Genomic DNA, 15,742 nt, shown 5'->3' on the forward strand with positions numbered 1-15,742 from the left:
AGCGACAGATACGTCCACTTGGCTCCCGTTATAGCCCTCGGCTAGGCAACAACACAAATGTCCATATACGCAGCGTTTTACCTTTAGCGGGTTTTTGGCTGCTACAGTCCGTTTATTCCGATGTGTGTGTATGATGTCACAGTCATGTGACCAGTCAGCTGAGGGAAAGGTATATATATGGCCAGGTAAAACACATCCTAGACCATTACCGTAATGCAAGCACGTCGCTGCATTACACCCTTGATAAAATCCTTTGAGGGCTCTAGTTTCTAAAATGGGGTCACTTGTGGGGGGGTTTCCACTGTTTAGGCACATCAGGGGCTCTCCAACTGCTACATGGCGTCCGCTCTCGATTCCAGTCAATTTTGCGTTCAAAAGTCACACAATGCCCCTTCCCTTCTGAGCCCTGCCGTGCGCCCAAACAGTGTATTTTCCCCACATATGGGGTATCGGCGTACTCAGGAAAAAACAGTTTTTTGGGGTCCATTTTCTCCTCTTACCGGTGTGAAAATAAAAAAATTAGGGCTAAAAGATCACTTCTGTGGAAAAAGTTTTATTTATTTATTTTCATGGCTTTACATTATAAACTTCTGTGAAGCACCTGGGGGTTCAGGGTGCTCACCACACATCTATATAAGCTCCCCGAGGAGTCCAGTTGCAAAAATGGAGTCACTTGTGGGGGAGTTTCCACTGTTTAGGCACATCAGGGGCTCCACAAACGCGATATGGCGTCCGCTAATTATTCAAGCAAATTTTACATTCAAAAAGTCAAATGGCGCTCCTTCCCTTCTGAACCCTGCCGTGAGCCCAGAGATTTTCCCCCACATATGGGGTATCGGCGTGCTCAGGAGGAATTGCACAACAAATTTTGATGTCCATTTTCTCCTGTTACCTTTGCGAAAATAAAAAAAATTGGGGTCTAAAGTAACGTTTTTGTGAAAAAAGTTAAATGTTCACTTTTGTCTTCCCCATTCCAAAAATTCCTGTGAAGCACCTGAAGGGTTAATAAAGTTCTTGAATGTGGTTTTGAGCACCTTGAGGGGGTGCAGTTTTTAGAATGGTGTCACTTTAGGGCATTTTCTGTAATGAAGACCTCTCAAAGTCACTTCAAATGTGATGGGGTCCCTAAAAAAATGATTTTGTAAATTTTGTTGGAAAAATTAGAAATCACTGGTCAACTATTAACCCTTGTAACTCCCTAACAACAAAAAAACATTGGTTCCAAAATTGTTCTGATGTAAAGTAGACATGTGGGAAATGTTATTTATTAACTATTTTGTGTGACATATTCCTCTGATTTAAGGGCAGAAAAATTCTAATTTTGAAAATTACAAATTTTTCAACATTTTCCCCAAATCTCCGATTTTTTCCCAAATAAAAGCAAGTCATATCAAAGAAATTTTACCACTATCATGAAGTACAATATGTCACGAAAAAACATTCTCAGAATCAGGGGAATCTGTTGAAACGTTCCAGAGTTATTACCTCATAAAGTGACAGTGGTGAGAATTGTAAAAATTGGCCTGGTCATTAATGTGCAAACCACCCTCAGGGGTAAAGGGGTTAACCTACAATGGGCACTGAAAAGGAGGCAATGACCTTTACTCCTCCTGGCAGCCTTTCAGTCATAGCGGTGCTGCTTCTGTCACCGCTCCGTACACAGTGATCGGCAGCTGTCACCGTGCCCCGGACACTGAGTGATGGCCGTCTCTGCTCAGACAGCCGTCGCTCGTGGTGTACGGCGCAGTGACTGAAGTAGTGCCGGCGGCTCCATGGGGGAATAATGGTCGTTTCCTCTCGGTAGCCGCGGTTTCGGTGTGACAGTCGGGCAGCTTTAGAGCGCTATTAAATTACTAAATTAACCCCATAGCTGCAGGTAGTAACATTTGGGGACGACAGGTGACCTCTAAGGCTGTAACCCCAGCAGACGGTTTAGGCCGCCATAAGCAGGCAGACAGGGCACTGTCACAGCCGCTGCAGTCCGTGTGTGGAGGGTGAGAGTACACTAGCTCAGCGCCAGGCCGTGCTGCACTGATGGCCCCCGGCTCCCCCTCAGGGTCCTGGGAGGGCGGCCCTGTCATGGAGCTGTAGGCCGTGTGCAGGTCCTGTGCTGCCGCCCTGAGAAGGAGCGGGAAACAGTACAGACGGCAGCTCAGCCCCGGGCAGCGGACCGCACCGCGCACACCGAGCGCCTTCTCCGCCGCCGCTAACCATGAGCGACCACTTCTCACTCTCCGACTGCGACGTCCTCGGCTTTGACCTGGACCACACGCTGTGCCGATACCGGCTGCAGGAATCCAGCAAGGTGAGTGTGAGGAGAGCGGGGCGGCGGCTGCAGTGCGCGCGGAGTGGGAGCTCCGGGTCTGTCAGGGCGCCGTCCGGTACACGGACCAGAGTGGGACTAAGCATGAGAGCCGTTGTTACCGCTTGACACCCGTTATTTCCCGCAGTCAGCGACGGAAGGGTTAACCAGCAGTTGCCAGGCAGACGGGCCCGAATAAGTGCAAGGCCGTGCCTTGGAGCATGCGCAGTGGTGACGTCAGCAGGAGCTCTGTTTTCCTGCCCAGGTTGTTATTGCAGTGGCCTGTGCGCTGAGCAGGAGATGGCCCTGCACTGAGGGACAGTAAGGCGCCATTATTGCTCAGCTGCTTGTGTTCTCCTATATGCAAAGCTGCAGGTGCACATGACCCTTGTATCTATGGGCTGCCAGTATCCTGGCCTTTTGGCGTCCTTTGTGTGTCATGCCTCAGTATTAGAGCCAATGTGACACAATTTGCAGGAGTCTGTAGCCCTCAGAGGTAAATGTCATGAGGTTATACCTCATCAGTTTTGTGTACACTGGTGTAATGATGGTCTGGGCAGGGCAGAGAGTCACTTTCCACCAGGACCGGACTGGCCATCTGACAATTCTGGCAATTGCCAGATGGGCTGGTACCTGCACTGGGCCGCTCTGTCACTTGGTGCCTCCTGGTATCTTCTGCTGTGCAAGGATCAACGCCGCACCCCTTCTCCCATGAGTCCCACGTGACGTCCTTTTCTTCACATTCACGTTATGCATGTGAAGGATGAAACTGGAGATGACGCGTCAGCATGATCATTACTTACGACCAGCCTCGTAGGAGCAGGCTGAGGTAAGCAGCTTCCACACACTGAAGAGCAGCAGCACGTTAGTGCAGGAACCCTCCCCCAGTCCAGCTGGTGAGAAGGACTTTTTCCTGTTGTGCGGTAGGACGTGTTAGGTGAAACATTTGTCCTCTGTTCTGTCCAGCAGCTCCTGCCTCTGATCTGCTGCTTCCATCTTGCTACACATGATCTTTGGCGTGCGAGCCATGGCATATGACGTCACTGCCACGTTTCTCCAGTCGGGCACGCCGACGTCAGCTGCCAGTCTCTGATTGGCTAGCAGCATATATGGCAGCATAGAGAGCTGACGGGTTCCCTGTATTGCAATACATTTTAGCTGGATGTGCACCATTGTGACAAGACCCCTCCAGCATCGGCGATATGTCCACCCCTGCCATTACTGGTCTTTGTGGCATCCCACTGTTAACCGTGACCCAATCTGAGTGTCTTCCATTAATAACTACTTTCTGTTTCCGATCACTGAGCCAATTGTTAACCAAGTTACGCATATTTTCCTCAGGTCCCATTCCTCTGATTTTATGTATCAACCTTTTGTGTGGCACCATATCAAATGCCTTGGAAAAGTCCAGATAGACAACATCCACTATGTTTTCCTGGTCCAATCTAGAACTTACGTCCTCATAGAATCTGATCAGATTAGTTTGCAGGACAGATCCCTCATAAACATATCTTGACATTGGAAAATTAGATTATTCTTATTGAGATATTCCAGGATTGTATCTCTTAGAAAACCCTCAAAGATGTTCCCCACAGTAGAGATTAAATTTACCAGCCTATAAATGCCAGGCTCAGATGTCCCCTTCTTGAATATTGGTACCATATTTGCTATGCAACTGTAACTGTTGGGTGAATGTACCGCTGGTTAATGTGGACCCACTGCACCACGGGCCAGGCTTACCCTGGAGGGGTGTGACTAGGTGTCTCCTGAGTCTTCACTAGAGCTTCTGGTGGTGAGGATAGGCTGGGCTGCCGGTAGACACCAGGTACCACTCCAGAGCAGTCCCCGGGACTGCAGCAGCAGACCGGAAGAGTCAGAGGCACGGTCACCAGGTACAGGAGGGCGAAGATAAGAGGTTCAGACGGTCTGAGGTCGGGGCAGACAGCACAGGTTCAGGATACGTAGCTGAGGTCAGAAGCGGAGAGGTCAGACAAGATGGGTATATGAGCCGGGTCAACAACGGGAGAAACAAAACACAAACACATGAACAGAACAAACTGACTAGGAACCACCGTTTGGGCCAAGAGTGGTGGGAGGAGCTGGCTAATATAAAGCCTGCTTGCGCTAGATAGGCCAAGGAACCTAATCTCTCCAGGACACTGCAGGGTTAAAGGGAATCTGTCACCCCCTGGCACTTATCTGACCTCTAATATGGGCATACAAGTGATAGAAATGTAAATCTATACATACCTGTATGCCTCATATTAGAGGTCTTATTGCTCTGAAATTTCTTTTTATTCATACAAGTTTCTGATGTGTTCCAGTCCCGGGGCCCGGACTCCTATGGTAATTATAATGTCTCCCCCCTCCCCTGCATGTCACAGTGCCCTGTGACGTGCAGTTGCGGCAGCCAAATCCCGCGCCTGCGCACTTCACTTTTTGCTTTGTGTATTTTTATTTTCAAGCACATTGCCCAGTATCCAGATCATCTATTAGCAGATGGAAATTTGTTTTCCTATCCTGGTAGCCCTGCTCCTAATAGTAATATATGTCCTTCCATTTTTAAAGGACGCACCTCCAACCTAAGTAGTGCATCACACCCCAAAATTAAATAAGATTCATAATCATACCCCAAAGTGTGTACCAGCCCCTAGAGCAGGCAGCACACTTAATTACATCTCTTGGTTGGGTCTTCAAGTCATTTTTGCACCCAGACATCACTTCACACAGTATCCTGAAGACAGGACTGAGAATGAAAGCGCCTAGGAGTTAGGACTTAGCTATGCTATGGCAGAGGCCCCCTATGGTCTACATCACGGTAACCAATGCATGTGTTTTTCTATTAAGTTGGATGAACCAAATAAAGCCTAGAAGATTTTACATGGACTTCTGGAGCAAGAAAAACTTTATTAAAAAGTCTGTAACAATATAAGTCGGGGGTCAGAGGGCCAATGTCATTGTTTTCTATAGTTTGCAACTAGATCCATGTCATTAGGATTCCGATACAGTTAAAAGTTGGAATTTGTTAGCAATTCCATGTGTTAGCGCTGTTCTGATCCAGAGACAATGGAGCTCCTACCTCCACAATCTTTACATCACAATATAATCCCCAGTTTCCCATGAAATCTAAACGTCACTCCCCTACACAGAGTATATAAAGAGATACCAGTCCTCCAGGCTGCAGATGGGGTTAGAGTCCTCCTCTTCATCCAGGAGTGTAGTTTAGGCCGCGGCCCCATTATCAGTATTTGGTCAGTATTCGGTCAGTATTTTTTCTCAGGAGTGGGAGCCAAAACCAGGTGAGGAACCATCAGAGAAAAGGTATAAAAGAAACAAGTGCACTTATTCTGCATTTATCACCCACTGCTGGTTTTTGCTCCCACTCCTGAGAAAAAATACTGACCGAATAATCATAGTGGGGCCGTGGCCTTAGGTTTCCAGTGGATGCTACTATATCTACCTGAGCCCTTTAACTTCTGGCTGATTTGCAGTGTTAAGCCAGAGTCACACCAGAGTATGGCATCCAATGTGATCTGCTAATGACCCTCGGCGCCTGCTCTACTGCGAGCATGAGGAGTGGGTCATAGTACTGTGCTCCCATCCTCTAGCATGAGAGGATCGGTGCACAGCTGCGGAGGAGACGGAGAAAGTAATTTCTCCATCTCCTCCATGATTTGACTCGGCGTATATCTAACTGCACTGGGATGACATCCGTGTGCAATCCGATGTTTCACACACACCCATAGACTTGCATGGGTGCGAGTGAATCGAGTCTCGCTGCAAATAGTAGCATGCTGCGATAGTTCTTTTATGCTGAATCGGCATGAGAAAATAATCGCTGATCTGAGCAGCCCCAGAGAATAACACTGGGCCGAGTGCTATGCGATGTTTTATCGTATAACACTCGGTCGAGTTATACGGTAGTTTGATGCCAACCTTAGACAAGGGACAGTAATTATCTTAAAAATGCACATTTCAAAGAGATGTCATTTTTTTCCTCTACTTGATTTGTAAAATAATAAATTGTATTTTAATTTCAGTTGTTTGAGGTAGCTAGGTAAACATTCTGTGGTCATGATTGCATAATTTTGCCATGGATTAAAAGAGGCAGAGGGGCATAAAGTATGCAGAATATTCCAGATGATGATTAGTCCTTGTTGAGCATTAAAGGAAATCTATCACCAGATTTTTGCTACTCCATCTGAGAGCAGCGTGATGTATGGGTGGCAGAGACCCTGATTCCACTGATGTATCACTTACTAGGCTGCTTGCTGCAGTTTAGATAAAATCCCTGTTTTATCTGCTGCAGGTCTAGCAATTCTCTGAATGCTGAGCTCTGTATAACCCCGCCCACACCCCTGTGTACATAAGCAGAAAGCAGTCGATCAATGGTGGGGGCAGGGGTTATACAGAGCTCTTGAATATAGAGCATATCATGACAGCCGCTTTACTAGTCCTGTAGTGATAATCCCCTGCTGATAAAACAGTAATTTTATAAGAACTACGGCAAGCAGCCCAATAACACATCACTGAAATCAGGTTCTCTGTCTACATACAATGCCATTCTCTAATTAGGTGGAAAAAAAATCAGTGATACTGTTTAGTTGTCCTTTAGCACCACTACAGAATGGATTTATTATACAGCGCTTATTCATATCCATGGATTGCCGGTTACTGCAGGGCATAACAGCCGTCCGGAGGCAAGAGCAAGACATGTTCTTTGTAACCACACTGACCATGAGGATCACGGACAAAGGACACCCCTATATTCCCTAGGATTCTTCAAGAGACTATATCAAAATATTTTGTTGTTGGGTTTTATTTCTTCGATATGACTTGTGTTTATTTGTGAAAAAATAGGAAATTTGGAAAAAAATTCACAGAAGTTTCTGTGCTTCACATAAGTTTATAAGATAGAGCCGTGAAAATAAAAAATAAAAATTTTTCTTCAACAATGATCTTACTCCCAATTTTTTTATTTTAACAAGGGTAACAGGAGAAAATGGACCCAAAAATTGTTGTGCAATATCTCCTGAGTACACCGATACTCCATATGTTGAGGAAAACCACTGTTTGGGCGCACGGCAGGGCTCGGAAGAGAAGCATTTGACGTCTTGGACACAAAATTAGCCGGAATCAAGAGCGGAAGCCATGTCGCATTTTTAGAGCCTCTGATGTGCCTAAACAGCGGAAATCCCCCACAAGTGACCCCATTTTGGAAACTAGACCCCTTATGGAACTTATCTAGATGTGTGGTGAGCACTTTGAACCCCCAAGTGCTTCACAGAAGTATATTACGTAGAGCCGTGAAAATAACATCCAATTTTTTCCCACAAAAAAGTTATTTTAGCCCCAAATTTTTTATTCTCAAAGGGGTAACAGGAGAAAATTATCCCCAAAATTTGTTGTGCAATTTCTCCTGAGCTCGCTGATACCCCATATGTGGGGGAAAACTATTGTTTTGGCGCACGGCATGGCTCAGAAATGAAGGAGTGACGTTTTGGAATGCAGACTTTGATGGAATGGTATGCGGGTGTCATATCGCTTTTGGAGAGCCAGTGATGTGCCTAAACAGTGGAAAACTCCCACAAGTGACCCCATTTTGGAAACTAGAGCCCTCAAGAAATGTATCTAGATTTGTTGTGAGCACATTCAACCTCCAGTTGCTGCACAGAAGTTTATAACATAGAGCCAAGAAAATAAAAAAATCTAATTTCTCCCACAAAAATTTTCTTTTAGCCCCAATTTTTTTATTTTTACAAGAGTAACAGGAGAATATGGACCCCAAAATGTGTTGTGCAATTTCTCCTGAATGTGCCAGTACCTCATGTGTGGGGGAAAACTACTTTTGAGTCACAGTGCAAAGCTCAGAAGGGAAGAAGCGCCATATTAGAGTTCAAATTTTGTTGGACTGGTTTGAGGGAGCCATGTCACATTGGCAGAGCCCCTGAGGTATAAGAACAGCAGAATCCACCATAAGTGACGTCATTTTACAAACTACAGCTCTCAATTCATCTAGGGATGCAGTGATCATAATGACATCACGGCTTGGTTGCAGAATTTTATACCATTGTATTTATACCAGTGGAGAAAAAATAAAATAAAACCCGGGTAAAAATGACACCAACATTTGTCACACAATTTCTGCTGAACATGGTAATACCCCATATGTGGCTGTACAGTACTGCTTAGCCACACGGCGAGATTCGGGAGTGATGGAGCGCTATTTGCCTCCTGTAGCACAGATTTTCCTAGAATAGTTTGTGGACTATGTGCTAGAAGAGCAGAATCCCCCCTCAAGTGACCCCATGTTGGAAATTATACCCCTGCCAAACATGTGGACACTAAATGTGGTTTAGGCACACTGGGGCTCTGACGGGAGGGGGGCATTTGGATTTGGGAGTGCAGAATTCGCTGAATTTCTTTTGGGGGGCAAGGGCCATTTCGCTTTTCCAGAGCCTTTGTGCTACCAGTAATGTGGAAGCCCCCTATATTTCTGTTAACAGATGATGGACCTGACTGGGGGCTTTTTTTGTGGATTGAGTTAAAGCTTTTATTGGGAGCATTTTACATAACGTTTGGGATCTCATTTATCTGGCGCTCTACGCTGAGCACTTAAATCAGGGTTTCCATCTAAATCTCCAAGTGACGTAATTCAGATGAAACCCCTGAGGGATCCATTAACTATAATGAGGCATCAGAACCGTCGGTTCTTTTTTGTCTGGTTTCTTCTGTGTCTTCACCGATGAGTCTTTAAATAGCCTGAGGCACACATATTGTGGTAATAGTGTATATTCCCAGGATTTATTTATTTAAATATTTATACCACTTATGTGTATTATCTTCATTTTTGAGTTCTTTTTGTTACTCTGGACCCTGTCTGGCCCCTGTTCAGCGGTGTCCTTCTTTTCAGAAGTGCACAAAACTGTGGCGGACCGAGCTTTTATGCACGCCTAAAAATACAGACACCGCCAGATCAAAGGCCAGACATTGTCCACAGTGTCCCCATCTGCCTCATTATAGGGAATCTTCCATTAGGGGTTCCATCTGAATCACGTACTTCAGAGATTTACACGGAAACCCCAGTGTAAGAGCTCAGTGCAGAGCTCAGGATAAATGTGAGCAGAGCCTTACTGCGATCTTTGGGAGGCAGAATGAACAAATCAGCAGCAGGTGAATAATTGGTTTTATTTATTTTTTGCGCCATTCCTCGTGCAATATAAGTGATTAGATGACTTTTATTTTTTGTTGTCAGTACGTTTACAGCAATACTACATTTATATCTTTTTTCATGTTTTGACGCTTTTACACAATAAAAACATTTAGAAAAAATAATTATTTTTGCAGCGCTTTATTCTGAGAGCTATAACTTTTTTATTTTTCCGCTGATGGAGCTCTATAGTGGTTTGTTTTTTGCCATTTTTATTTATATTCGTCTTTTTGATCGCGTTTTCTTCCACTTTTTTCCAGAGGTATGATGATAAAGCATAGTTTGCTACCTTTTTTTTTATAGCGTTCACTGAAGGGGTTGACTAGCTAAGACTTTTATAGATTGTGTTGTTGCGAACGCGGCGATAGCAAATATGTTTAAATTTTTTTGTCGATTTTTATTTTTTTACATAAAAATGTGTATTTATTAGTGTAATATTTTTTAGTATTTTCTAAAAAATATTTTTACTATTTTTTTTTAAACTTTTTTAACTTAGTCCCTCTATGGGACTTTAAGTTTTTTACTTTTTCCACAGGTATAATGTATTGCAATGCACTAGATTGCAGTGCATTATACCTGTGCAGAATACTTCTGAAACGATTCTGTGAGCATAGTTTCAGAAGCTTTCTGTAGCTTGGTGACCCGGGGGTCGTTATGACGACCCAGGGTCACCATAGCAACAATCGTGCCTCCGCGGGGGTGCCGATCTCAAGGCAGAGGGAGCTGCTGTCCCTCTGCCTGCCTCCTGGATGTTTTGATCTCAGCATTTAGGGGGTTAACAGCCAGAGGCGGCGCTGACACCGCTCCTGGCTGTTTCATGCAAGAGCTCAGCTATTAGCAGTGCTGAGCTCCTGCTCTGATCGGACAGGAGATGCTGATATTTCAGCATCTCCTGCACGATCATGCTGTGATCGGTCAGTCAGATTGACTGACCGATCACAGTGATCTGGCTGTGGAGACAGACGGCATGGGTCCCTGCGCCCCTTCTCGTGCTGCTCAGCTGTCAGTGACAGCTGTCGGCACTGAAATGTCACTGCGTGTTTACACTCAGTGACAGTTAAAAGACATGATGGGCATAGCCCGGCAAGGAACTAGCACCCGGCCATTACGGGCTATGCCCGTTATTGAACCTTATGGGGATAAACTGGACACCTCCATCATTCGTACCTCAAATTCTCTCCCATTGGCAACAGACTTTTGTCTCTAATCACCCCATCTCACAATCAGCAGAATTACCCTCTAAGGCTGGAGTCACACTAGCGTATCATGGCATCCGATGTGAGAGTACCGAATGCGATAGGCTAATGACACTCGGCTCCAGCGCTGCTGCGAGTGTGAACCAAATGTCAGTGCACTGTGCTCCGATTGTCTCGCTTATGAGAATCGGAGCACAGGTGCGGAGCGGAGGAAATTAATTTCTCCATCTCCTCCATTGCCGGCATCTGCGGGAATCGAACTGCACCCGGATAATGTCCGAGTGCATTGCGATGTTTCACATGCACTCAGACTTGTATGGGTGCTTGCGGTCCGATTCTCGGATGCAATCGGCATTAGAAAATAATAGTAGATGTGAATCAAATTTTAAACAAAACTACTTTGTTTTCTAAACCTCCTGACCTCAGAGCTTTGATAAATCTTTATTGATAATGTCGCGTGGATTACATCCATTTTTGCTGCAAAAACTCAATAGAAACATATACGGTATAGATTTTTTATATGCTGATTTTCTGCATCTAATTAAAGCCTATGGGAAACACCCGCAAATAAAACACATATTAATTGCAAGAGAAATGGACATGCTGCAGATTTTAAAAACTCAATGCATTTCAAATTCTTTTGTGATAAAAATGGCATCGGGGCGTGAGATTTACATACATGTCAGAAGACAAAACATGAAATGATTAAGATAGTCGTCTGAAACACGTTTGCATCATTTTTTAATGTTTTTAGAGATAAAGTTGTGACTTCCTTTCTCTATTTTTGCACAATAAAGTATGGCTTTTAATAGAAGATACTGATGCTGGATCACTGTTTTTTGCTTCTGCCTACCTCTCGCCGCATTACAAGTCTCCGTGCCTGGATCTTCTTATGGGTGAGCTGACTTTTTTTTGTCTTTTTGATTATATACATCTCATCCACTTTGCTGAAACCATAATACACTGTAATTTTTTTTTGTATGAAAATATGCAGCATAACTTAGCCTAAATGAGTCCGTCTCAAACTCAGATGCAGTAGCTGGTTGTAAGTGAGGTGAGGATAGGGAGGCCGTTATCATAGAAGTGATCATGTGCTGCAGTCTTTCCTGGGGAGGGTGAGGAAAGTACAGTTTGCTTGTTTTTAAAATGGCAACCAGGGGATAGGGGCTTTTGAAACCAGAAAACTCCTTTAACGCTTTCAACCTCTGCTGCTTCACTGCAACGTAAACTGTCAAATCAGTCAGTAAGGATTTAGGGCACTTTTATATGGCGATATTCTGCATCAATATTTGTTAACAGATGTCAGGAGAGGATCCAAACCACAGAAGAGGTGAAAGTGTTTCAGTTATTATTTTTCTCTGTGTTTGTTCCCCTCTGGTTTTTAGCTTACAAATACTGATGGAAATTACTGCCCAAAATACTCCCTGTGTGAATGAGGTGAGGAAGCTGCTTGTAATACTGCTGCAAGTCCTTATTCCGATGATGAGTGCTCACTGGCAGGTTCTGTGCTATAATGTTTGTCTTCTCTGCTCCATCATACTCCCCAGAGCAGGGGCAACCCCTGGGGCAAAACTGCGTCTGGCAGATGTCCAGTCATATGACTCAGTGATATGTGATGGTCCCCAACTTCCAAAAAAATGAATCAGAACAAAATAAATGCACAAAGCTTTGCAATTAGGTGTCAAACATTCTCAACTTTATTTAAATTCACATGACACCGAAAATAGCAGAACCCCCAACTCACGAAGAGTCACCCTCCTGCACTTAGGAGAGGAAAACCCCCTGTGGAGGAAACCTCTAGGGAACCATGCCTGGAGGATGCCCTTCCCTTGGGCTTAGAGAGTTCGTGCCAATATATAACAGTTGTAACTGCAGAATTTTACAGTTTGTACATTTTACTAGATGTACAGAGAACGACATAACAAATATAGATTATAAATGCAATAAACTGGATGTGTGAGAGATCTGGCTGCAATATTTGTCACCACATTGACTGCTAGAACGAATTTGGTTAATCTGATTGCCCAGGTGGATGTATCATATTTCCCTTACAGATCCAGGTCCAAGTCTCAAGAAGTTGAACACTTGGTTAAAAGGATTGTTCGTTATGGATAACCCCTGATAGGATAAATAGCCCTCACCCCTTCCTCTTCCTCCTCCCAATTTATCACCCATTAAAGTCATAGATCCATCCAAAGGAGAACAGCTCTTTGTAGAGGGGAACAGAAGGGAATCCTGCGCTGGTGATCCCCCTCTGTCACCTTCCCATGACCTAGGGGCGTCTAAAGCAAACAACCCCTTTCCCTGCTAGAACCTCCAAATTACACCAAGGTTGGCACATTACGTGGGGTGGTCAAGCTCAAGGTCCTCAGGCGCATCAGTAATGGCACTGATCATGGCAGCGCACCCTTCTTTTATGGAATCTTCATTATAACACTTGTTTTTGACCTCATAACAGTTGTCATGGATACTACAGGGGCTATTACTGATGCAGGACCCAAGTATTAACCCTTTCATTATTGGTAATTTGCTTTCATTATAGAGGCAAATAACTGCACTTGTTACCAAGCAGTAGTTTTATCATTGTGGCTTCCTTTAGGCACCATAAGAAATACATATTACAGATTAAATGTGCAAGTTTTTCAGGAGTGTTTTGCACTTTTTAGATGCAGAGATTGGGCTTATAACTATCACTTTACAAAGAAAAAAATTAAAACTAAATTACTTGTAAAATAATATTAAAAGGAATGGCATTTCAAGCATTTTCCTAATGTACATTCTACATAGTTATATAGGTTGAAAAAAAGACCTAGGATCATAAAGTTCAAACTATCTTCAAAGTTATACATATTCTATTGCTATATTATTTAGAACTTACAATGTCATGTTTTGTTAAAAAGTATCCAGACCTTTTTTAAATGCTGCTATAGTGTCTGCCATTACTACCTCTTTTGGTCTTCATTCCACATTCTGACTGCTCTAACTGTAAAGAACCCTTTCCTATTTAGCTGCCAGAATTGACTTTCCTCCACATGTAACAAATGTTCCATTACCCTTTGAAGGTCCTGGAAAGTGATGGCATGTGCCAGTACTATGCATTGACCACATATGTATTTATGCATGTAAATGAGATCTTATAATAATGTAATAATCTAGTTTCCGCCTTTGAACTGACTCTAAATTCCAAATGTCTTTTTTTAAAAAGTAGAGCCCAAATTGGATACATTATTCAAGATGTGGCCTTACAAGGGATTTATAGAGGGGTAATAATAATACATTTTGACCATAGGATTTTATCTCTCTTTTTATACGCCCTAAAATCTTGTTTGCTTTTGCAGCTGCTTCCTGACATTGAGTACTGCTGTTCAGCTTACCTGTAACTAGAATACCTAAGTACTTCTCATGTTCTGTAATATCTGTTATGCATTTTTATTAACATTAAACTTCATCTGCCATGTGCTTGCCCTTGCAGGAATCTTTTGCAGATCCCTTTGTAATATTATATTAGAGGTTAATTATTATTATAACACCATTTATTGCATGGCGCTTTACATGTGAAAGGGGTATACATAGCAAAAACAATTACAATTACAATAATTTTGTGCAATACAAGTCAGCGACTGTACAGGAGGAGAGAGGACCCTGCCCGTGAAGGCTCACAATGTACAAGGGATGAGGGAGGATACAGTAGGTGAGGGTAGAGCTGGTCGGTCAGCTGTATGGTTGTGAGGGTTACTGCAGGTTGTAGGCTTGTCGGAAGAGGTGGGTCTTCAGGTTCCTTTTGAAGGTTTCCACGGTAGGTGAGCGTCTGATGTGTTGAGGTCCAGAGTTCCAGAGTTGGGGGGATGCACGGGAGAAATCTTGTAAGCGATTGTGGGAAGAGGAGATAAGAGGGGAGTAGAGAAGGAGATCTTGTGAGGATCGGAGGTTGCATGCAATTACCGGGATACTAAGTCACAGATGTATGGAGGAGACAAGTTGTGGATGGCTTTGTTTGCCATGGTTAGGGTTTTGAACTGGAGTCTCTGCGTAATGAAGAGCCAGTGAAGGGATTGATAGAGAGGAGAGGCTGGGGAATAGCGGGGGGACAGGTGGATTAGTTGGGCAACAGAGTTTAGGATAGATTGAAGGGGTGTTAGAGGGGAGGCCACAGAGCAGGAGGTTGCAGTAGCTGAGGCGGGAGATGAAGAGGACGTGCACTAGTGTTTTTGCAGATTCGTGATTGAGGAATGTGCGGAGATATTTTTGAGTTGGAGTCGGCAGGAAGTGGAAATGGCTTGGATATGTGGTTTGAAGGAGAGATTAGAGTCCAGGGTTACCCTGAGGCAGCAATCTTGCGTGACTGGGGAGAGTGAGCAGCTATTGACTATGATAGATAGGTCAGATGGGGGGCGGTTGAGTGAGACGGTGGAAAGATGATGCATTCTGTTTTATCCATGTTAAGTTTTAGAAATCTATCAGAGAAAAAGGATAAAATAGCGGACACACATTGTGGGGTTCTGGTTAGTAAGGAGGTGATATTGTAAACGGTCAAAGAGGGAGCAGGAGGAGAGGTGGGAGGACAGTTCAGAATGGACTTGTTCCAGTAGTTTTGAGGCGTAGGGGAGAAGTGATATGGGGCGATAGCTAGTCAGAGACAATGGGTCAAGGGAGGGATTTTTGTGGATGGATGTGATTGAGGCATGTTTCAAGCATGAGAGGAAGACACCAGTTGTTAGTGACAGGTTGAAAAGGTGGGTTAGGGTTGGGATGAAGACTGTGTTGAGGTTAGGGATGAGGTGGGATGGGATTGGATCAAGTTCGCAGGTGTTGAGGTGTGATTTGGAGAGTAAAGAGGAAACTTGATCGTCCTCTTCAGTGGAGAAGCTGATTTTGGAGGAGGAGGGTTGAGTAGATATGAGGAGGGTCTGTGGGGACTTTAGGCAGAAGCTTTGTCTGATGGTGTTAATCTTCTGCTTGAAGAATGAGGCAAAGTGTTCTGCTGAGATGAGAGGAAAAGGAAGAGGAGTTACTGGGGGATGGAGGAGAGAATTG

The 15,742-nt window shown here is 44.1% G+C and overlaps 1 protein-coding gene across 3 annotated transcripts in view; it reads left to right on the forward strand.

The window, feature by feature from the left end:
• The first annotated feature begins 1,661 nt into the window (after positions 1–1,661).
• The window catches only part of NT5DC1 (5'-nucleotidase domain containing 1), a 359,332-nt gene continuing 345,251 nt past the window's right edge, over positions 1,662–15,742 (forward strand). Inside the window, exon 1 of one of the 3 annotated variants that reach the window (XM_073675886.1) lies at positions 1,662–2,305. In XM_073675886.1, coding sequence (XP_073531987.1) covers positions 2,213–2,305 — 93 coding nt within the window. In that variant the 5' untranslated portion in view covers positions 1,662–2,212. Of the gene's footprint in view, positions 2,306–11,494; positions 11,605–15,742 lie in introns of those variants that run through there. The other 2 variants (XM_073675884.1, XM_073675885.1) reach the window with 2 other exon arrangements.

The sequence above is a fragment of the Phyllobates terribilis genome, unplaced genomic scaffold (genome assembly GCF_046119375.1).
Source record: "Phyllobates terribilis strain yellow unplaced genomic scaffold, ASM4611937v1 Scaffold_3__8_contigs__length_932513732, whole genome shotgun sequence".
Lineage (NCBI taxonomy): Eukaryota > Metazoa > Chordata > Amphibia > Anura > Dendrobatidae > Phyllobates > Phyllobates terribilis.